This window comes from Balaenoptera ricei, chromosome 4, assembly GCF_028023285.1.
Source record: "Balaenoptera ricei isolate mBalRic1 chromosome 4, mBalRic1.hap2, whole genome shotgun sequence".
Taxonomy (NCBI): Eukaryota; Metazoa; Chordata; class Mammalia; order Artiodactyla; family Balaenopteridae; genus Balaenoptera; species Balaenoptera ricei.
This window is the reverse complement of record NC_082642.1, coordinates 101,519,356-101,542,276: the sequence shown is the minus strand read 5'-3', so window position 1 is coordinate 101,542,276 and position 22,921 is coordinate 101,519,356. Positions and strand designations below refer to the sequence as shown.

Below are 22,921 nucleotides of genomic sequence, written 5' to 3'. Positions count from 1 at the left end.
CCACTAGGATGGCTATACTAAAATTTTTTAAATGAAAATAACGAGAGTTGGCAAGGATGTGGGGAAATTAGAACCTTGCACATTGCTAGTAGGAATGTAAAATATTTAGTTCCTGCTATAGAGCTGCAGTAGAAAACAGTTTAGAAAAAAATGTTAAACATAGAGTTACCTCATACTCAGCACTTCCATTCCTAGGTCATACCCAAGAGAATTTAACACATATATCCACACAAAAACTTGTACACAAATATTCATAGCAGTGTTATTCATGATAGCTAAAAAGCGGAAACAATCAAAATGTATATCAAGTGTAAACATATAAATTAAGCATGGTATATATCCATACGATGGAATATTATTCAGCCATAAAAAGACTGAAGTATTCATTCATGCTACCACATAGATGAACCTTGAAAGCATTATGCTAAGTGAAAGAAGACAAGGAGACCACATGCAATACAATTCCATTTATATGAAATGTCCAGAATAGGCAAATTTATAGAGACAGAGAGTAGATTAGTGATTGCCAAGGGCTGCTGGGAGTAGAGAATGAGCAGTAACTGCTATGGTTTGAGATTTCTTTGGGTGATAATGACAATGTTCTGGAACTAGAAAATAGTGATGGTTGCACAACTCTGTGAACATACTAAAATTCATTGAATTGTGCACATTAAAGGGTGAATTTTATGGCATGTGAATTATCTGAAAATAAATGAATATGGAAATAAATTGATGAATTTAATATATGTATGCCTGTATGTGCCTAGGTGTGGAATTGCTGGGTCATATTGTGTCTCTAGGTTTAACTTTTTAAGGAACTGTCAAATGGTTTTTCAAAGTGGCTGCTCCATTTTATAGTCCCACCGGCAATGTATCAGAGTCCCAATTTCTGCACATCCAAAGGCCCATTTTTAAGAGATCCTAGCAGACAAATCTGCAACAAAGTCTATAGGGAACAAATGGAAAATGCTGAAGTTTTTGCGGTCTTAGGAGCATGTGTATGTGCTTGTTTGCAGGTATCAGAGAAAGTCCATTGATGGAAGCTTTGGTTCCAATGACGGTAAGAAAAATCCCTGGTTTCAATTCAAACTGATGTCAAGTATGTGGCAACATTCCATTTGGTACTTTTGTCTCTCTGACTTTTGTGATTTCCCAAACCCTCTATTGATTCCTACCCCCCAACAGACACACACAGAGTGGTCTAATCTGCAGTCTTTCTACAGAAAGCAGAGCCAGTGAGAACCAATTTACGCACTTGATAATTAATGAGATATGGAGCTCACACTAAGAGCCTCTGTTCGGAGAGTTCCTTGTAGTTGTCCACAGCCCATTTGTCAGCAATTCATCTTTTTAAAAAGTTTAATCTTTTCTAGGACATAAATTGTTCATATGTCTTATCACAGAGCTGACTTGTGAACAACAGTAAGAATTTATTGTGTCAAATCTAATACAGAGCTTACTTTTCCCAAATTGAGATAGAGGGTTTTTTTGTTCAAGGATCTAGAAAACTGAAGTATTTGAGACTAGCAAGTATAATAGAGTATTATAACTTTGGGAAATCCAGAGTAATTGATTATCCAACCGTTGTAATATGCCCTTTCCTCCACTCTGAGGATTTGAACAAAGGAATTCAGTTGCTTGATCTTTTTATCAAATCTTTAAAAAAAAAATTAAATGTCCTTATTTTTAAAACTTGAGATATAATTGACATATAACATCGTATAAGTTTTGGGTGTACAACATGATTCTATATTTGTATATATTGCAAAATGCTCACCACTAGAAATCTAATTAACATCTATCCCTACACAGTTATACTTTTTTTTCTTGTGATGAGAACTTTTAAGATCTATTCTTTTAGCAATTTTCAAATATACGATACAGTATTATTAACTCTAGTCACCATGTTGTACATTACATCCCCAGGACTTATTTATATTTTATAACTTGAAGTTTGCACCTTTTGTAAGTGTCCTATTTTTTGAAAAGCCTAAATCAGCATGAGTTACTCAGTGCTCACAAGCTATTTGGCACAGAATGATCATTTGGAAAAGGAATGATGGAGTGAGACTTGATTTTTAAGTCACATGCAGCAGGGTTTTTTTTTCTAATTTTTATTGGAGTGTAGTTGTTTTACAATGTTGTGTTAGTTTCTACCATACAGCAAAGTGAATCAGCTATACTTATACATATATCCCCTCTTTTTTTGGATCTCCTTCCTATTTAGGTCACCGCAGAGCATTGAGTAGAGTTCCCTGTGCTGTACAGTAGGTATGCAGCAGATGTTTAGTTCTGTGTTTTCTACAGTTGAAAGACACAAAGCGACTCCCTACCCCACCCAGCAGGAGTATCTCTCCCTCTGCTGGAGGTCTGCTTCTCCTGCCTTCCTTTGACTTTTGTCTTCCTTAATGTCAACGTGTCTATTTTTGCAGGCATCCAGGCAATTGGTTTTAATAATATTCAACAGCCAATGTAAAGGAATATAACAGAACACCTGCTCTAGTGTCTTTAAAATGCTAAGCACTACTTTCTATTTTATTCATAAAATGTTAAAATGAAATGTCTTCTCTCTGGATCTCAGCCTTTTCCCTCTGATGCTCTCCAGGTTTTGCTCTTATTTAGGCCTAGTCGAACTTAGAAAGCCTGGTTGTTTGGATCCGATAGGTGCTCTGTGAATGGACGCTCTGTTATTTTTATCGTATGAGTGAAGTCATTTTATCACTGCAATGACAATTAAAGGAATTTCGTATTCAGAAGGGTCTTCTGAACAGTGAAGCACTGGTGGACAGAGCTGGGACTTGAGCCAAATCACTGTCCAAGATCAAGAAGGCTCTGAAAATTAGCTAAGAGCTAGAGGTACCCTTCAGATAACAAGCAGAAATGAATGAGTGACCAAAAAAATAAATAAATAAAGATGCATCCGTTGGATTCATGTGGCTGCAGGTAACAGCAAAGTTTATCTCAAACATACCTAAACAATAAAGAGTGTCTCCTCTCCCTGGAAGTTGAGCAGAAGGGTGGGCTTCAGGATTCACTGAGTCCAGTGGCTCTGGTCCTTTTTCCTGCCATTCCCTTGACTCTGCTTTGCCCCCAGAGCTGGTAGTGAGATGGGTCCTCACCTGACAGTGTCCAGAAGGAAGGACTGTTTCAGAAGCACCTAGCAACTTCTCTCATGTTTCACTGGCCTAGAGAGGATCATATACTTGTTGCTAAACCAGTCACTGCAAAGGAATCTATTTACTTACAGATCAATCAAGCCTGCTTATAGAATTAGGGTGCAGTCATCTTTTTCTAGGACCAGGGTTTCTCAAACTCAACATTATTGACATTACAGCCAGATGATTCTTTGTTGTTGGGAGCTGCCCTGTACGTTATAGGATGTTTAACCGCATCCTTCACCTCAACCTACTAGAATTCAGTAATACACTCCCTCCCTGTGACAACTAAAGTTATGCCCAGACATTGTCAAACGTCCTCTTGGGAGCAAAACGTTCCCCCCACCCCTACCCCCAACCAAGAATCACTGACTTAAAAATATGGGCTGCCAGGCACAGGTGAGGGAGGATACCCAAACAAAATCCCAGCTTAGTTAGGAAGTAGGAAATAGGAATGTTCACCACAAAGGGCTTTGAAATCAGGAGGAAGTAAGGAACCTATGTAATGCTGAGAGGCTACGGGGAAAGATGGCACATGGCCACTGGTGAGACAAGACCTAGGTTCTTCAAACAAGAGCAGAGAAGATAAGCTCTACCCTAGGGAGGAACCAGTTAGTGACTCTTAATCATATGAAACAGAGCACGGAGAAACCAGCCTGTAGCAAGAGACAGAGGCAAGTGAGGGACCTTAACTGAAAGCTAATGTGAAAGATTCAAGGGAGGAACCTTTAGAGAGGAGCAAGGGTACAGAAATGTCTTTGTCTCCCAAGGGCCAGTATCAGTGTGCCCACGGGGGCTACAAGAAATTTAATGGAGCTTAGAGCTAAAGGAAATGCCCTGGGGGCTAGTGCCTAGAATAAATGCTAGGAGCAGCGTTTGAGAAAGGGGACCCCACTAGATTTGGCATGTTGTCTGCCGCAATCAACGTGGAGCTAGATAGCTGAGGAACTTGGCCTGATGCTTTCACCCTAGGTACGCCTGAGATGGAGGAAATGGAGCCAGATCCCTACAATTTGCTAAACTGTCGGCAGCTCTGTTTTAGTTATGTAACGATAGGAAGGCTGCATTTGGAAAATCTGTCGGCTCCCCTGCATGTGCTTTTCTTTGATTTGCCTGCAGTTTTTAAAGCTGTGTTTGAAAAATGTTGACATTGGCTCCAACTAAACTAAAAAGCAAAGGAAGTTCTTTCATACTTCATGGGATAAAGAAGGAGATAAGAGCCTGGAGCCCAGGTGAAATGGAAATAGTGTTGGTAAAGCGCAGCTTCAGACTGTGAAGGGACTTTACTACTGTGGTGTGAATGGATGGACACTGTATTCTCTATTCCTCACTTAGCACTTAGGACAGGGGCCTCTGCGGTAATCTGAGGGGCACTGGGCAAGGCTCTGTGTTCTAAAGACACGTCCTCCAGTGGCTCTATCCGTGGAAAAAACCCACACTTCACATCATTGTTAAAGAGCCTATACAGAAATTCAGTTACCACCTTGAAAGAGAGACAGATGAAACGTGACTCACAGGCCTCTGGGACCACATGAGCTGTCACCACGAACCTGGGTGCAGCCTAAGAGGAGGGTACTTTCTCAAGTGAGGGAGCTTGGTGAACTTGCCAAGTTTGCAGATTTAAGAACCGAATGGCCAATCAGATCCTTCCCTGGATGGAGCGATTACTGAATCAGCCTCCCAGCAAAGAGCAGGGCCCGGAAGGGATAAGACAAGCAGCGTGCTGAGTTCAGAGGGGTCAGGGAGCACAGGCCATCCTCAGGCTCTGTGGCAACGGGCCTCAGACTCTGGTCCTGACTCTCTACTCTGCTTTTTCCCAACGTCCTTGACTTTGCCTGCCCAGTTTTTTCTTCTAGAGGAATTTTACTTTTACATCCTTCTGCAAAGATTAGTGGTTTTCTTCATTTTCTCCTCAACTTTTGAGATACAGCCTGACACCCGTTGGGATAGGTAGCCAACTGGCATAAAAATGAAATCTCATGGCAGCTAGTTCACAGCGTTGCTGACTCCCTCTTCCGCTTCCAACCTCCTGAGTCTGGAGACGGAAGGGGGCAGGACAATTATAAATGTGACGTCCCTGAAAGAGCCAAGCATGCTCAAAATGAAATGAAGTTTTTCTCCTCACATGGAGCAATTAATATAAAAGGGAAGCATGCAAGCATATCCTATTCTAAGTTAGTAAAGCAGACAGATGGCAAAGGGCTCGCGCGCAGAGAAAAACATACCAGAACAAGTTTCCTCATTAAGATGAGCTCATTCACAACTTTATATGTTTGCTTATTCCCAGCCAGAACATCTTGGTCTGTCCTATAAACTGATATTTTGTGTTTAATTCTGCTTTCTAAATGCCATACAGTTAAATAGAAATATGGCTTGCCTTCTGGGCGCATCCATCATGTTTGAAGTTTGGGAGGTAATGCTTCGGTTTTTGCATTCTAAGAAGGTCTTAGACGTTAGAAACGTTAACAGAATACCGTTATCCCGTGTTGACCAATCTCCTATTTAATTGTGCATATAGAAGTGCACAGATTTGAAACAAGTGTACTGCTCAGGAAAATCTCGATGCTCTTGTCCATCACAGAACCATTGTTGTTGTGGTTGCCTCGGGGTGAAAAGAACCAGCGACTACATCGAAACCAGGTCCTGCTCGATTGCGAGGCAGAGTGCAGAAATCATTGAAGTCTGAACAAACCTACACAGCTGGCTTTTTCTTTTTAGTGAAGTTGTCGCCTAACAAAACAGTGATTGTTTTTGTTTGCTCACTTGCTTTGACTTTAGTTTTTGCATTTTTTTCTCTTTTGATTACACACACGAAAACCCTTTGCCTCCTACAGACCATTTCAACCCCCCGCTGCAGCAGAACTCAAGCGTTCTCCGACGCACGTGTCTACTTCCCATGCCAGGGGGCTTCCCAGGAACAGAAAATGCCAAAAATTCTGGGGTTTATGACTTTAGTATCATTCTTCGCTTACTATTTGCACATGTAATATTTGGAAAAGTTTGAGGCACGTCATCTTAGAGAATGTTTTTCTCTCACTGCCCGCAACCATTTGGCAACAGACATGCCTATTCTACCTCTGAACTATCCACCAAATAACCCATATTCCTGCACATCCTTAGTTCATGTTGTCATTATTTTTTGCTCCAAGGAGTGCAGTAATTTCCATCCTGTCAGGGCTCATCCTGCCTATAGTTAGGGTACTGTTAATGACTGTGACAAATAAACCTCCGAACTATAGCGCCTTAATCACAGAGGTTTATTTCTGGTGTTTATGTTCAGTGGTGGCCTTCCTCACAGTGATTCCAGGACCCATGCGCCTTTGTTCTTGTGATTCTGCAATACTGTCAGGCAGGAATCAGCAACGTTTCTTCTGTAAAGTGCCAAATGGTAAATGTTTTAGGCTCTGCGGGCCATGTAGTCTCTGTTGCAACTGCTCCACTCTGCCATTTTAGCCAAAAGCAGCCATAGACATACTCAACGAGTGGCTGTGTTTCAGTAGAACGTCATATATAAATACTGAAATTTATAATTTTACCTGCCATAAAATACTCTTCATCTTCTGATTTTTCCCTAACCATTTAAAAAATTTAAAACCATTTTTAGTTTAAGGGCCATACAAAAATGGGTGGCAGGCTAGATTTGGTCTGCAGACCATAAAATTAGCCTGCAGGCTCCTATATTAGAGTGAAAAGAAAATCAAACTATTTAGAGTTATGTTCTTTCATTTTGGCAACTGGACATAAAGTGTTTGCCTCTTTGCTTTTCTTTTTAACAGGCTCTGGAAATACATCGGTGTCACATCCCATTGCTGCCAGCACCCCTGAAGAAAGCAATTATGGGGCAATAGGTATTTCCTACAATGAGTCCATTCATGGAAGTGTTTCCTGAACAGGATACAAGGAGCCCTCCAGCCACTAATAACTGTGAGAGTGGGCAAGGCGGTCATCGTATAAGATTATCTTTTATTTATAAGATGAATTGGCTGGATGATCTGGAAGGTTCCTTCCAGCTCTAATTTTCTCTGGTTCTATTGATCCGTTTCTTGGGTCTGCTAGCCACACTTGAGCAGAATTTTCTGTGGTTGCCATCAACTGCCTTGGGGAATTTTTCACACCCAGCCTGAGTTTAGGGCGTGAAAGACGCGTCAAGAGTCTGACATCAGGGAGCCCCACATCAATTGACCCGTTGTTTCATTCTCAGGTTTCAGTGAAGTAAGGGCCATCAGAAGACTGAGGCTGTGCAGCAGGTGAACACGGCTGAAGCCTAACGATCTTCCATTTGGGCTAACTGCATAAATGACCTGCTCACTGCCACCCACTCATTCACATGGCAACCCCCAGGGCTCGCTCAGTGGCCTGAAGGGGACAGAATTCTGATCCCTGTCTTGTTAGAGTCGGAGTGCATTGACGCTTCCACACACTTCCATGATGCTTGCGGGCCTGTGAATGGTGCGCCTTAAGCTGTCAGCGTAGAGGGGCTGGGAATCCTGTATGCCTGCCCTGTTATTCTGTAACTTTGAGAAGCATGTGGGCTCAGTGCCGGAGACTTATTTCTGGCTCTGCAAGAACAGGGTTTTGTTTTTTTTTTAACCATCTGAATAGAAGAAATAAAGCAGAAGGTAGGCTCTGCTCATGTGCTCATTAGGCTGCGCAAACTCCCATCTGCTCTGGGAAACATTCACAGGAACACAAGGATTCTTCTTCCTGAGAATGTTGTTTCCATTACATAATCATAGATACGGCATGTGGGGGATTTCGGTGTACAAATACTTTTATCCACGAGAAATGTATAGCTGCTGGACATGTGGGTACTTACACGTACATGTGGTAGAGGCTATACATAATTACGTGCATGTGTGTGTTTATACATTTATGCTTATATTTAAAAATATGAAACATGAAATATAAGCATAATATTATTTTTGCATCCAAATAGTTAACAGAGCAGATGCCTTTATATTATGTATTCAGCCCTAGAAAGAGATGATTTAAATATAAAAATAGGAGGAGAGGAAAATTAGAAGTCCATTGAGGAGGAATTGAGAGAAAGAACATGTGCTGTGGGTAAGGAGTTGGTTTTTACCAACACAACGTTTTCAGGAATGAGTCGGCACTGTGCTTTTTGCAGAGAAAGATGGGCTCCATGGGTTCCTCTCGGCTTGGGAAGGCAGATGAGTCTCCTCTGTTTCAGATGAGTCAAGCTCCAGTCCTGGCAGGCAAATGTCCTCCTCCAATGGCAGACAGCCGTGCCAGTCAGACACGGACAGCTCCGTGGAGGAGAGTGACTTCGACACCATGCCAGACATTGAGAGCGATAAGAACGTCATCCGGACCAAGGTACTTCGGCCTGGTGGTGCTCTTCGAGAGGGCGAAAAGTTCAGGAGCCAAATACAACTTCAGCAATACCTCAATTTCCTTTATATATATTTTTTTTTCTTCAGGGGGAGTCAAATTTCTCAGGGAGCTTTTTATTTTTTTATTTTTATTTATTTATTTATTTTTTAAACATCTTTATTGGGGTATAATTACTTTACAATGGTGTGTTAGTTTCTGCTGTATAACAAAGTGAATCAGCTATACGTATACATATATCCCCATATCCCTTCCCTCTTGTGCCTCCCTCCCACCCTCCCTATCCCACCCCTCTAGGTGGTCACAAAGCACTGAGCTGATCTCCCTGTGCTATGCAGCTGCTTCCCACTAGCTAGCTATTTTACATCTGGTAGTGTATATATGTTCAGGGGGGCTTTTTAGATAAAACTTAGCTACATACTAAAAGCAATACTTGGTTAATTAACACTTCTCTCCGGAGGGAGAAAGTGAAAGCAGTAAAGAAAACAGAGCGCTAAAATGCTCTCAGGGTCTGAAGTGGCTGACCGTGGACAAAAATGAGGAAGGGATCCAACCAAATGGGAGAAAAGATTAATTTGAAGGGTGTACTTGGAAAAACTCCCTGGTTGTATACATAAAATCCTTCAGGAGTAAAAGATCATTTCTTTCTGGCTTGTATGTATCACATTGTGTTGTATCCAGTAAGGGACACAAAGGTGAATCATACCGTTTCAACCTCGTAATTCAAGAATCACACAATGGGCATCTCTGAAAACTGGGAAACCAATTCTTGAGATTTAAGAAGCATTCAAGATTCCCAATAGGTTTCCCACAACAGCCAATTTCCCTAAAGCCAAGGGAAATACTAGGATTTTTAAAGGCATCCTGGGAAAAACAAAATTAAAAGAAAAGTCTTGTTAAATAATTTTAATCCCTAGTGAGTGATTGAATTGATATGTGTAAAGCTCTCCTTTATATTTTATGCAAGAAATGCAAGTACAGTTTTGCATTCTCTCTTTATTTGGCATCCCAGATGTTCCTTTACCTGTCAGATCTGTCCAGGAAGGACCGAAGAATTGTCAGCAAAAAATATAACATTTATTTTTGGTGAGTAGATGACCAGGAGGGCTATGGTTCTCTTTAGTAAAATTAAAGTTTTCTTTGTAAAAGCCACAATCACTTATGAGATTCATATAAGTGAATCAAGTCACAGGTTTCAGTGTTTAATGAGGCACAGGTATAGGTGTTTAAAGGATTCATGCCACATTCGATAGGAAAGACAAAAATGAACTACCAAAGGCAACCAGCCCTAAATTAAATAAATACAAAGTATTAAATAAGAACAGTAGTGGAATCCCATAGGGGGACACTAAATCCTTTCCTAGGAAAATACAGTAACGATAACATTAATGTCACCACCTTCCCTCTTCTCCTCACCAGGACTTGCTCTTGGAAGGGCCAGTGATTAGAGGGATGAGATGCCTAGAGCATCTCATAGTAGCTGGAAGTCACCCTGAGTGAAGATGATACCATCAGCCAATGATAAATAGACCTGCGATGGTCAGACAAAGATGCAGTCTCCCTCCAAGCAGAGAGTCTGAGGTGCCTGGCAGGGTCCCCTCCTTCCTCTCAGAAACCCCCAGCTGACACTTGTGATAGCCCTTCCCATTCTTTTTTCTGGAAGGATACCCTTTTACTGGGATACAGATACTAGAGGAAAACAAGGGCCAGTGGGGACCACATGGAATTCCATAGTAGGACCATCATTTTGGAACTAAGAGATATCTAAAAGAGCCACATCCCTTTGTGAGATCCATCACCCATTACCTACTCTCGGATCACTGTTTTTTTTTAATTTTTTTTAAGTCACAACTTATTTTTATTTTTATTTTTTAAATTTATTTATCTTTGGTCGCGTTGGGTCTTTGTTGCTGTGCGCAGGCTTTCTCTAGTTGCGTCGAGCAGGGGCTACTCTTCATTGCGGTGTGCAGGCTTCTCACTGTGGTGGGCTTCTCTTGTTGCAGAGCACAGGCTCTAGGCGCACGGGCTTCAGTAGTTGTGGCACGCGGGCTCAGCAGTTGTGGATCGCGAGCTCTAGAGCACAGGCTCAGTAGTTGTGGCACACGGGCTTCGTTGCTCTGCAGCATGTGGGATCTTCCTGGACCAGGGATCAAACCTGTGTCCCCTGCACTGGCAGGCGGATTCTTAACCACTGCACCACCAGGGAAGTCCCTCTCTGATCACTTTTAATCTAACAATATCCTAAATAGATAGGCCCTCATTAATAATTGGTTAAACCAGAAGCAAGTATTATTTACACTGTTTTACAAGTAATTGTATGAGAGGAAGATTGGAGAAACAGGAACCACATAATCAGTTTCTAATCGCTTTTGTGAGTTAACTAGGGAGTTATGGGGTGGAAAGATTCTTCTAAAAAAAAAAAAAAGGGCAAAGTTTGCATTGTTATTTTGGAAATAACCATTTCTGGTTCTTTGTGCCTGCGTAGGAACATCGTCACCATTGCTGTGTTTTATGCGCTGCCTGTGATCCAGCTGGTTATCACCTACCAGACAGTAAGTGCTGCCCCGAACTCCAAAATCCCACCTTTCATACTGCAGGGAAAGATCTTTGCTGCGACTTACAGAGAAAGGTATAACTTGAGCCCCGTCCAAGAATTAATTCCCCATTTGGGTTCCCACTGGATTTCTCCACTGGTTCGTCTTTGACCTTTAAATCTAGTTCCCAATTGTTTTATCACAGACCTCTTGTATTATTTTGACTACCAATCTGAAATTATTACCTTGCACTCATTTAGTCTTGGTATCTATCAACTATGTCTATTTTTTACCAGTCTGAACTTCTGATCATCATGGGATGATGAGTAAAGTTCGAGACCAAAACAAAGAAACCTGATGTCTAATCTAGCCTGTGTCCTGTCACTGAGGGTAAATATGTTTTGTAAAAGTAAAAACAGCTTCACAAAACTAATGAAATATTAAAAGAAAATATAAAAAAACAAACAAAAACAATAATTAAAATAGCTTGAGAATCCCCACTGCACCTTCACAGAACCCTAGGGTCCAGGTCACTTAAGTGATCTCGTCTGGGATCTATTACACATGAAAAAGCCCATTTAGAATAGCACCAGGTTAAAGGTTTCTAATGCAATGGTTCTCAAACTTTGCACTAAAATCATCTGGGGGACTTTTAAAAATCCCAGTGTCCAAGCTGTACCCCACACCAGTGAGATCAGAGTGGAATCAGGCATCAGTACTGATGAAACTCCCAGTGATTCCAGGGTACAGCCAAGTCTGAGAGCCAGGAGTTTAATAATATTTCACCAATTCCATACTTAATACGTGATGAGGACGAGGACTTTATAAGGTTTGAGCACCACCATTTATAATCTAAATATTCTCTGAATACTTTGGTGCTCTGTCAGAAGATACAGCTATGCTGTGATCTAGGAAGGTTCTTAATGATAGCGACAGTGATAACTATGGAAAACTGACCACACATCTCCTTATGTCCACCTGCCCTGTGGTTATCATTTCCACACAGAGGACGGAACAGCTCCTTACCCTCCCAGGATTCATCTAGAAAATAGGATGTACCATGACCGTCCTAATAGGCAGGTCCCAATGTTAGCATCCTCTCAAAATCCTTTTGTAATGAGAACAAAGGAAACATACTCAGTTGCATTCTGCCGTCAGGCCACATAATGAGGGACACAGAATATTTCAATTCGAAGCAAGATGGCAGCATTTAAAGGAAATGTGTCTATACTGTGTAAAGGCTGAAGAGAACGACCCATCCCCTGCTGAGAAGGAGCGCTGGTTACGCTGTAAATCACTGGCAGTTGATCGCCGTGAGCACTGTCCACTTTTTGTGGTTTCAGGCTCAGGGGGTGGAGGAAAACAGCATCTCCTCTTCTCACTCTTGGTTTTACAGATAGTCAATGTCACTGGTAACCAGGACATCTGCTACTACAACTTCCTCTGTGCTCACCCCTGGGGTGTCCTGAGGTAAGCTCAGTCCTCTGAGGCAATGAGAGATGCCTTTCTGTGTAACGTGGCGATTTCAGTTTTTAAAAATACTAGAAACAATTGTGGAAAACTACCCCAATCAAGGGTAAAGAGGAATGAAATCAAGAAGTTGAGATCAGGTATGCCTCCTCCATGCCTGTATGGGGGCCTCAGGAAACAGTCCTGAGAAGGCAGAGGTGTGTTTGCAAATACCAGGTCCCTCGCTGTGATGACCCTCATCCATGGGCATGAGCTACTAGTACATCCAATCCGTTAAACAACCTCATGAGATAGATAGGATTATTTTCACCCCCGTTTTTAGATGAAGATGTTAAGGCTTAGTTAGAAAGGTAAGGACTTGCGGAAGGTCCCTCAGCTGTTAGTGATGTTGAGACTCACACCGGGGCCTGCTGCCTCCAAGGCCATGCTCCAGCCTCCAGAACATGGCGAAGTGGAGAGAGCATTTGCCTGGGAGTTGCGAGCCTGGCTTCTTGATCCAGAACTGAACTAGTCTCAGTTTCCTTAAATAAATCTGCTGGCTGTGACCAGTTGACACTTATCCTGAAATTCATGGTTACAGAGCTGAGTATGGACACATAACGTGGGTACATACATCTATGTGAATTCACTCTCACAGTGTAGCTGAAACGCTTGGCCCAACTGCCCATCTGTGGAGCGACTCTTTCCTAGGATTCATTCCCCGCCAGTGCCATCAGCACAAGGGAGGACTGAGTGGGTGTTAGGGAAGCTAAGCAGGCATCCCTGAGAGGAAACGGACACATTATCACAGGCTAAGCATCCTAACGTGGCGTTAGGTTAAAGATGCTTTCTGATGATCTCAGTCCTGAAATCTCATGGAAAGGTGAGCAGTGGAAAACGCTGAATGCTGATTTCACTCGCTCATCCATGCCTTCATTCAGTCTCTAAAGCTCTTTGATACCTTGACTCTCTCATGATCTGTCTGTCATCCCCTTAGTGCCTTCAACAACATTCTCAGTAACCTGGGCCACATGCTCCTGGGCTGCCTCTTCCTGCTGATAGTCTTGCGCCGGGACATTCTCCATCGAAGAGCCCTGGAAGCCAAGGACATCTTTGCCATGGTGAGGAGAGGGTGGGACGAGGGAGGTGAGAGCTAGGAAGGGTTATGGTTCCAAACGGGATCTGCAAAGAGGAGGGACATCTGGCTAGACGGTGTGACAATGGATTATATGTAATGGACCACACATGGCCAGAGCATGGGCGTCCCGGTTCTGTGGCTGAGTCACTAAGGAGTATCTTTCCACTGACCAAGCTTTCTGCTTTTTCAGGAGTATGGGATCCCCAAACACTTCGGTCTCTTCTATGCTATGGGCATCGCACTGATGACGGAAGGGGTGCTCAGTGCTTGTTACCATGTCTGCCCTAATTACTCCAACTTCCAATTCGGTAATTAGAATTTACATCAGCTACACAGATTTGAGTTATAGGAGTCTTATCCTGGGACCCTCTCAGAAATGCCAAGGTCGTGCTTGCAAGAATTAAATGACATTTTACGTGAAGTGATCTGAGGGCACCTCACCACAGGGCATGGTTTCCCCACATTGTACCGTTTTGTTCTCTCTGACCACCTTTTATAGACTACAAAAGAGTGAACACTGAGTACTGATCTCATGGCTAGATTTGCAGGTGGGCAATGGGCTAAGTGTCAGGCATCAGGTCAAGTAGAATCCACCAACAGACATCTAGAAATCTCCCTCAGTGTAGCTTGGCTTAATTTAACAGTTTGCCTGCTTTGGATTGAAAGTAATAGAAAACCCAATTCGAATTGGATTAAATAATAAGTACACTCATCAGCGCACCAGCCGAACGTAGAGGTGGAATGGCCTTGTGGGTGGTTTGTCTGGTGGCTCTGGCTCCGCTTCTCTGTAATCCTCTTGGTTGCACCCAGTCTGCACATTGGTGATCTCCTCAGGCTGCCTTCCCTTGTGGTGGCAGAAATAGCTACAGCAGGTCTTGGCTTCCTGTCTCCACACCATGATGTCTAGAGAAAGCAGCGAGCTGGCTTCCAGGAGCCTTCATTTGAGAGCAGGAAACTTCTTTTCCCCAAACTCCCCAGATAACAGCCCCTCACGCCTCAACAGCTTACACAGCCCTGAGCTTACTCCAGAATCTTTCTCTGTGTGAGGGTTAGCTCGGGCCAGCATTGCTGCACCAGTCACGGTGGCAAAGGAGGTGAGGTTACCTTTAGACCAATGAGACCCTTCCCTGGAACTAGGGGTGCGGTTAGCTTTCCTAAAGCAAGTGGTCTGGGAGGGTGTGCATTTCTGAATAGAAAATGGGGCTGAGATATTTGAGTTGGTATCGAGATGCTGTTAGGATGGAGAAAGGGACTAGCTGATGCTGGAAGAAGGCAATTAATAATGTCCTCCACACTCGAGGATGGGGTTTTTAAAGACAGTTATTTTGTGTTTGTGCTCTAGCCTCTGGCTGTTAACTCAGAACACCACGGAAATTCTCTGTCATGTTTTAATTTTTTTAAATTAGAAGACATTTTTAATAGAGGAAAACTATAGAGAACAATATCATTCACCACTCAGAAGGAACAAATGCCAACACTTTAAATATTTGCCTTAAATCTACTTTAAGAAAGAAAACATTGTGTAAAGTTGAGGTCCCATTTTGAACTGTTTTCTAAACTTATCAACTCTCCCCTTCCTCAGAAGCAACAACTGTGATTAATTTTATATTTATCCTTCCAGTTTGTTTTTATAGTTTTTCTTCCTTTGTAACAAATTAATATTAATTTATCACACTTTGTTCGGCATCCTTCTTTTTTCATTCAACAAAATGTTTTCAAGATTTATTGGTATTAAATCAAGGATATCCAGTTCATTCATTTTTAAAGACTGTCATTCTGTAATAAAAATATACCACATTTATCAATTCCTCTGTTGAACAACACTTAGATGTTGCCACTATTCTGCTAGTACAGACAGTGCTGCAATGACTAGCCTCATATATGCCTCTTTGCGCACATGTGAGAGAGGTTCCCTGGAATACCTAGAAGTAGAATTTGGGGGTCACCTGGTCCTGGTTGATGCATCTTCCATTTTACCAAAAACAGCCAACTTTCTCCCCAGAATATTAATTCCTACTCCCACTGGCTGAGTGAGAGTTTCCACTTCCCCCGTTATCATCACTAACGTGTTATTATTAGACATTTACACTTCTGCCACATTTTTTAGTAACATGGGACATTGCATTGCTGTTTTAATTTGCATTTCCTTAACCCCCATGCAGCTAAGCCACATGTAATTTCTAGCTGTCTTCCATCCCTAGGCTAGAAAGCCTTGTATATGAGCAGGAATCAATGTGGTTATGTTTCAGTATGCTGAGGAGGACCTCCTGCACCCACGTAGGAGTCTCTGTATTGTCACACTGCCCTGTTCCCATTAGGGATTCTTTTGTTGTTGTTGGACAGGAGCGTTTATACACACATAGCCCTGCGAGTGGGGATAGGCAGTTATTCATCATATCATCTGATACTTCTCTCCTATGAGCTAGGAATGCCCCTCCTGGAGGGGGGTGAGAGGTGGAGTGTGTAGGGTTTACCTAGAATGTGCCTGGAGAGGCTGGCGTGTTGCAGGTCACCACACAGTCTGAGGGCAGCAAATACTCCAAGGCCTGAAGGGAGGGGTTCTCTGAGGCTGAAGAGAGGTCTGTCTGCCACCTACTGGATCTCGATTGTCTCGGCTTCTCCTCAGACACCTCCTTCATGTACATAATCGCCGGCCTCTGCATGCTGAAGCTCTATCAGACCCGCCACCCAGACATCAACGCCAGTGCCTACGCTGCTTACATCTCCTTCGCCCTGGTCATCACGCTCACCGTCCTTGGAGTGGTGCGTCCCTCCCCACGGCTGGCAGCCCTCTTGGGAGGCTTTGTATTTTGTTTTTTGGACCTCAGGTGAACAGGTTTCATTAATCATAATCCTTGGCTCATGACACACCCTCATCATTGGTCCGTTCATAGCATTTTAGTTACTGAGCTAGAATTTTTAATAATGTAACAGGCCCCTGGAACACTGCCCCTGGACTGTGTTAATACAAAGCTGGGACCTGACTCGGGTGAGACTGGAATAGAGATGTACGGGCTGATGGGAGACAGACTGACTTGAAAGGACAAAAACCACTTTCTAAATGTGCGTGCACATGTGTCAGTCGTCTTCTGTTATTTGAAGAGCATTAGCTCCCAGCTTTAGACCTACGGCCTCTTCACCTGCTGTTCAGCTGCCTCACCCATTGCTTCCCTTTTCCATTTCTTTCTTTTTCATTTGGCCAGGTAGCCATTCTTTTTCCTGCCCTGGGTGCAGTAAGATCCCTGTGAGATCAGAGAAGGGGGAAAACCCAAAGTTCACACACAGCTAGGTTTTTGACACCTTATGCATACACGAGAGATGAAACAATTTTAGTGAGTTCTCTGGGAAAGAAAAAAAAAAACCCAGATGAAGGTAACTTCCATCTTTACTCCTAGGTGTTTGGGAAAAATGACCTGTGGTTGTTCTGGGTCATCTTCTCTGCAATCCATATTCTGGCTTCTCTGGCCCTCAGCACCCAGATCTACTACATGGGTCGTTTCAAGATAGGTGAGTCACCTGTTACTCTATACTAAACATGCTGATTAACTCACCCTGAGAAAGAACTGTCTTGCCTATCCTAAACGGAGGTGTTACTTGTCACCGTGAACGTTTGCTCTGAATTCTGTGTGTTTAATAGCATATATTCTCTCCAAGAGCTTCCTCTCCTGTATAAGATAGCAACAATCTACTATCACTAGTTCTGTTTTCAACTGAGACACTAAGCTAGCTCAAAGCTGAGGCGTCCTTCCAACTCCAAGTCCCAAAAGCTTTACAATTCGCCAAACTTTGGAAGTGCGTTTGTAGAACGGTATGATCATCACACCGCGAGTTCCACCGAGGAGAACGGTTTTCAGTTCATAGCGCTTAAAAGGAGCATTTCTCTAACCATCCTAAATGGTTAAAAGAATAAAGTCTATATCATTTTCAAATTCTGGGGCTGGAGTTTTTGGAGACCAACTTGCTAATCTTAGAGGCAGGACACCTGCTGAACGCCCTCTGACGGCATGAACGTATCACATTAGAACGCCAAGTGTTCTGTGGAAGTCAGCTTCTGATCTGCTCTTGGTCAGTCAGCATACATTGGAGCAGGTGCAAGTCATTTTAGAGCATCTAAATTTCACCCATCATTTTAAAGTCCAGGAAGTCAGACTCAAAGATTCATTTGTATATTTCAAGAAAAACCAATATATATATATAAACTAGGCCCATCCCTAATATTTGCAGAGCCCAAGGCAAGACTGTAAATAAGAGCCAACTTACCATATGTATAAAAATGTTTAAGTTATAAAGCAGACTAAAAAAGTATTAAATATGTGGAAGAAAGGAAAGAAGAAAGAAGGAAGACCAACAAGCTGATAAATATACCTTCGTTACAACCTACAAGGTACAAGTTCAAATTTAAAATTCTCAGGTGCATGGAAGAGTACTCCAGAACATAGCTGTACAGGAGAGCTGATCCCCAGCCCCTGCCCCTCTTTTCTTCTCACCTCTGGCTCTGTCCTGCATCTTAAGGGGTCTCACAGGTATGCACATGGACACCCTTGTCTAACATCCAATTGGCCTTTCCTTGCCCCTAGAAGTGCATACTCTAGTGGTGCCATCTGCCCTCAGGAAGACAAACCAGGGAAAGGACCTATGCAGGCTCCGAGAGCGGGCTCAAGGCCATCAGGACAGGGAATTCTTGGGTCCAGGAATTCAGAATGTGGCCTAGAAGGAGCAGTCCCCTTGCCCTGCAGACTCCTCACTCACTGGGGAATGAGGGCCTTTAAAATATGGCACCCCTGTTGCCCAGATCTAAGAGCGATTCTACATAAACAAGTGGCTTTAAGACTAGAAGACCAAATAAAACAATCTCTCATTTTGGCAGTTTAGTTTTTCCTTTTGGCATGGTCAGTAGGTTAACTCTTGGTGTTAACACAGCCAATATACCTCCAACTCCCCCAGTGGAAGCATCAATAGCTGGTTGGGTAGAACACTTGGTACAGCACTCGTTCATGCTCCATCCTCCACACTCAAAGGTGAATGAAGTCATACAAACTAAACTCTCAAAAGGAAAATAAGTTAGGCACTGTTTCTCTGGGCTTTGCAAGTTGGAAAAATAAACTTGAATACAGATATATGTAATGGTAGTGACCATTAATACATAGAGGAGCTTTTAATATGTTTATGCCACCTTTGCCCCATGCAACTTTGCAATACTGAATTAATTTACCTTTTTAAAAAAGGAGAAATTTAATGTAGTCTATTATAACCATGTACTAGTTTGTCAGGGTCCCAACAGGAAAAAGCTATCACATACAAAGACAAAAGATTTATTCACAGAGGGACTCTTCATAGGACAGGGGTGGGGTGGAGAAGAATGAAAGGGGTAGCACAGTAACCCGGGGTTAGTAGCAGAGAAGCTTTTACTATCCGCAAGCCCAAAAGGGCATGGAGGAAGTGGTTACCAAAACATGGAAGGAGGGCATCATGGAGAGGAAGTCACCTTCCCCCATGAGCGTGGAGCAGTGACCTTTGGTTAACAGACAGGCAACCTCACAGGGAGGGCACCAGGCAGATAGCACTCTGGGCTCACTCTCCTTCCTCTGTCCCTCCAGTCTCCTGCTGGCGTTTCTCATTGTCCAAATCCAAGGGGAGCGAGGGAACCCACTGAGTGGTCCCTACACTCACCCTCCCCGGGCGTGGTGAGGACAGAGAGACATGGCAGGTGAGTCTGGAGGGGCAAAGGGAAGATAACCTTTACACAACTTAACCCAATATTTAAAATGTCTGTACCTAGGGAGTCTCCCCCAAGTGGTTACGGATTTACCAAAGTCAAAAGGAAAACATTGTGACAATGGCATCTACATTTAGTCCAAAGGCAGGAAGTCGGGTTAGTGGACAGTGCCTCAGGCAACACCAAGCTCTCTGCCCATTCCATAAGCTGCCTTTGCTTTCTCAAATCACAGACTCCTTTCTCTGGGGCCCTCGGGCCACACAGGAAAATAAATGTGGACGCGAGGAAAGGCAGTAGCAATGAGGCAGAGCATTTCATAAGCAGGACAGAAAACTGCAGAGCTACCTGCCCAGATCACCATCGTGCCTCTTGTTTCCTGAAAAGGACCACAGGCAGAGGATGGATTATAAGTTGCAAGTGGTGCGCAAAAGTTCACAGGGAGAGAGGAAAGTCGGATTCACGCCTTGAAGAATAGTGAACTTCTGAACGTTTGAGACAGGCAGAAGGAGTCTGTGTTCTTTACGAGAAAACATTACTTTTGTAATCAGAAAACAAAACTAAAGTCATCTGTTTCGAGAGAAAAATAAAACGACCAGTAGTTTACCTGTTTGGCTACCTTCTTACAAATCTTTTTTTTCTCTCCTCAATTCTCTGCTTCCCACTGATTCAGATGTGTCTGACACAGGTAACGTTCAGCCACTCTCCCCAGGGTTTTCTACATTGTTTTCTTAACAAAGCGACCTGCCTGGCTGACCTGCCAACTCTGCTTTCTGAACACTTCTTCCAGATTGGGCAGGATTTGGTGGGCAGGGGGTTTGGAGAGAGGCTCAGAGGCACGTATGCACCCCAACCCAGCCCGCAACGCGCCTCTTCTGGGCTGGTGCATTGACACGCCCACGCCCCCCCACCCCACCCCCAGTGTATCTAGTCTAGTGAACGCTGCTTAAATTGACCCCAGGGGTAGCCTTGAAGAGGAGCAGCAGCACAGCAGAGCTGGGGTCCACTCTTACTGAAATGCTCGCTTCGGGAAGACCCCAGCCTTGCCCATGACATCTGTGTGTGGATGGCTCACAGAATGACAGCCCCACCTGGGGCCCTGACCCTGCTCATGTAACAATCATCACACGTACAGGCTTTCTGAACATGCTTAGTAGATCCCACTGTCCCCTGGTTCAATTCTTACTGACTTACAACCACACTGAGAAACACAGATTCAAATTTTTACAAGCTAAGATTTCCCACGGTCTAGAGAGAGCAGATGTTTTAAGGTGACTTTTGAGAGGCCCCATACATCTCTGCTGTAAAGAAAACACCACTAGAGTAAACTATCAACAGAGGGAAACTCAGCTGAAGGAGACCACAGGAGGGTTGGCCAGCCCCCCAAATGGTTTGCGAGTGCTTGTGCCTTGTGTCCACCTTGCCTGCCTTTCTGCGGGATGCTGCATGGATAGCGCACACCTGCCACGAAAGCCCAGGCAGCTGCGGGTGGCGTTTTTTAAAGCAAACATTTATTGCTGACCTATTAGGTACAAAGCATGGCTTTTATGAGGTGACGACCACATCATCCTGGCCGCAAAAGCTTGGGCCAAAGGGGAGTGTTTTGGATTATCTCTGACCAAGCCTTCTCACCATGCGATTGTGTCATCAGCAGATTTGGGAATTTTCCGACGGGCCGCTATGGTGTTCTACACGGACTGCATCCAGCAGTGCAGCCGGCCTCTCTATATGGTACGTGTGTGTTCCTGCGTGCCTTGGCCTTCTCCCAGACAACAGGAGGACAGCAGGAGGGGCGGGCTCGGGGTAGTCACACAAGGCTCCCCAAACCAAGAGGGCCAGATGGCCTAGCGTGGCTGAAGTCCAGTTAGTGAGGGAAGAGGCATCTTGCTTCCTCTTCTCACTCTTAAAAGACACGCTGGGATGGTTCCTTTTTTGTACATGAAAAATTGCTAGTATATAAAGAACATATGTATGTATATACATACATGAAACTATTGAAGTGATGAGTGCTGGAGGAGGGAGGATCGAGATAGGGTGTCCCTATAAATAAGCATCCAAAGACATACTATTATTTCACTTGTGAAAGTGAAGAGAGGGCACTATTAATAATGACACCTGGACTGTCCCAAGCAAACTAGGGACATATGATCACTCCAATCACTTTCATTAGGAACTTTCCACATTATACGTTTGTTTGCTTTTTATACATTCTTTGACTTTTACAATGAGCACGAATGCTTTTTCAAAATTGTAGTTATTGCTTGATGGCGGAAATACACTTTTAAAAATTCTACCGTATGGTTTTCAATATGTTACACATTTCTATACTGAGCAGAGGGATCAGTGTAGTTTCTACACTGAGCTGGGATCAGCCCTGCTCCCAGCTGCCTTGGCTTGCCGGCCAGTGACCTTGGGAAGGCTACACACCTCCTCTGAGCCACTGCCCCAACCTTTACCCCGTGCTGTGATCAGAACTAGTGATGCCATTTGCGCCTGGCACACAGGCATTCACTGAATTCCTGCTGATAGTTTATAATCAGAAGGATTTTTACATAAAGGAACATGGGAATGTTTTAGCCCCGTAGAGCTTGGGCAGGAGCTATAGGCACTAAAACTTGAGGGAACTGAAGCTGGAGGGTTTTAGTCAGGGGAGAGCTTAAAAGCCCATTAGCACCTGTGAGTATTAGGAGATATAAGAATGCCTCAGCTGTGAACCATAAGGGGAAATTAGTGTTTCTGGGTTTTTTTACATTAATTGATGCAGGCTGTCTTTTTTTTTTTAACAGACTATTTTTAGAGCATTTTAAGAGTTTTTAGTTTTTTTAGGTTCACCGAAAAATTGAGAAGGAAATACAGAGATTTCCCATATGCCCCTCCTCCACACAGACACAGCTTCCCCATATCAACACCCTCACCAGAGAGGTGCATTTGTTAGTCAGTGAACCTATGTTAACACATCATAATCACTCAAAGTCTATACTTTACATTACAATTCACTCCTGGTGTTGTACATTCTATGGTTTTCTTGACAAGTTTGTGATGACATATATTCATCATTATAGTATCAAAGAAGGTAGTTTTCCTGCCCTAAAAATCCTCTGTGCTCCACCTATTCTTTCCCTGCCCCTCCCCCCCAACCCCTGGCAGCCACTGATCTTTTCTAGTGTCTCCTTAGTCTTAGCTTTTCCAGAACGTCATATCGTTGGAATAATATAGTATGAGGCCTTTTCAGATTGGCTGAAATAATATGCACTTATGTTTCCTCCATGTCTTTTCATGGCTTGCTAGCTCATTTCTTTTTAGTCCTGACTAATATTCCACTGTCTGGATGTGCTACAGTTTATTTATCCATTCACCTGTTGAAGGACATCTTGGTTGCTTCCAAGTTTTGGCAATTATGAATAAAGCTGCTATAAAATTTTGTGGGCAGATTTTTGTATAGGCACGTTTTCAGCTCCTTTGGGTAAATACCAAGGAGCACAAATGCTGGATCAAATGGTAAAAGTATGTTTAGTTTTCTAGGAAACTGCCAAACTGTCTTCCGAAATGGCTGGACCATTCTGTGTTCCCACCAGCCATG

The 22,921-nt window shown here is 43.3% G+C and overlaps 2 protein-coding genes across 7 annotated transcripts in view; one reads left to right on the top strand and one right to left on the bottom strand.

Annotated features, from left to right (window-relative positions):
- The window catches only part of SPICE1 (spindle and centriole associated protein 1), a 204,793-nt gene that overhangs the window by 141,952 nt on the left and 39,920 nt on the right, over window positions 1-22,921 (bottom strand). The gene's annotated exons all lie outside the window — the stretch shown is intronic.
- Window positions 1-22,921, top strand: part of SIDT1 (SID1 transmembrane family member 1) — an 84,708-nt gene that overhangs the window by 51,434 nt on the left and 10,353 nt on the right. For 3 of the 5 annotated variants that reach the window (XM_059921130.1, XM_059921129.1, XM_059921128.1), the window contains 12 exons: window positions 1,017-1,060; window positions 6,932-7,003; window positions 8,347-8,492; window positions 9,520-9,593; window positions 10,993-11,059; window positions 12,438-12,511; window positions 13,488-13,611; window positions 13,819-13,936; window positions 16,255-16,391; window positions 17,024-17,135; window positions 20,015-20,029; window positions 20,996-21,072. In XM_059921130.1, coding sequence (XP_059777113.1) covers window positions 1,017-1,060; window positions 6,932-7,003; window positions 8,347-8,492; window positions 9,520-9,593; window positions 10,993-11,059; window positions 12,438-12,511; window positions 13,488-13,611; window positions 13,819-13,936; window positions 16,255-16,391; window positions 17,024-17,135; window positions 20,015-20,029; window positions 20,996-21,072 — 1,060 coding nt within the window. Of the gene's footprint in view, window positions 1-1,016; window positions 1,061-6,931; window positions 7,004-8,346; window positions 8,493-9,519; window positions 9,594-10,992; window positions 11,060-12,437; window positions 12,512-13,487; window positions 13,612-13,818; window positions 13,937-16,254; window positions 16,392-17,023; window positions 17,136-20,014; window positions 20,030-20,992; window positions 21,073-22,921 lie in introns of all 5 variants that reach the window. The other 2 variants (XM_059921127.1, XM_059921126.1) reach the window with 2 other exon arrangements.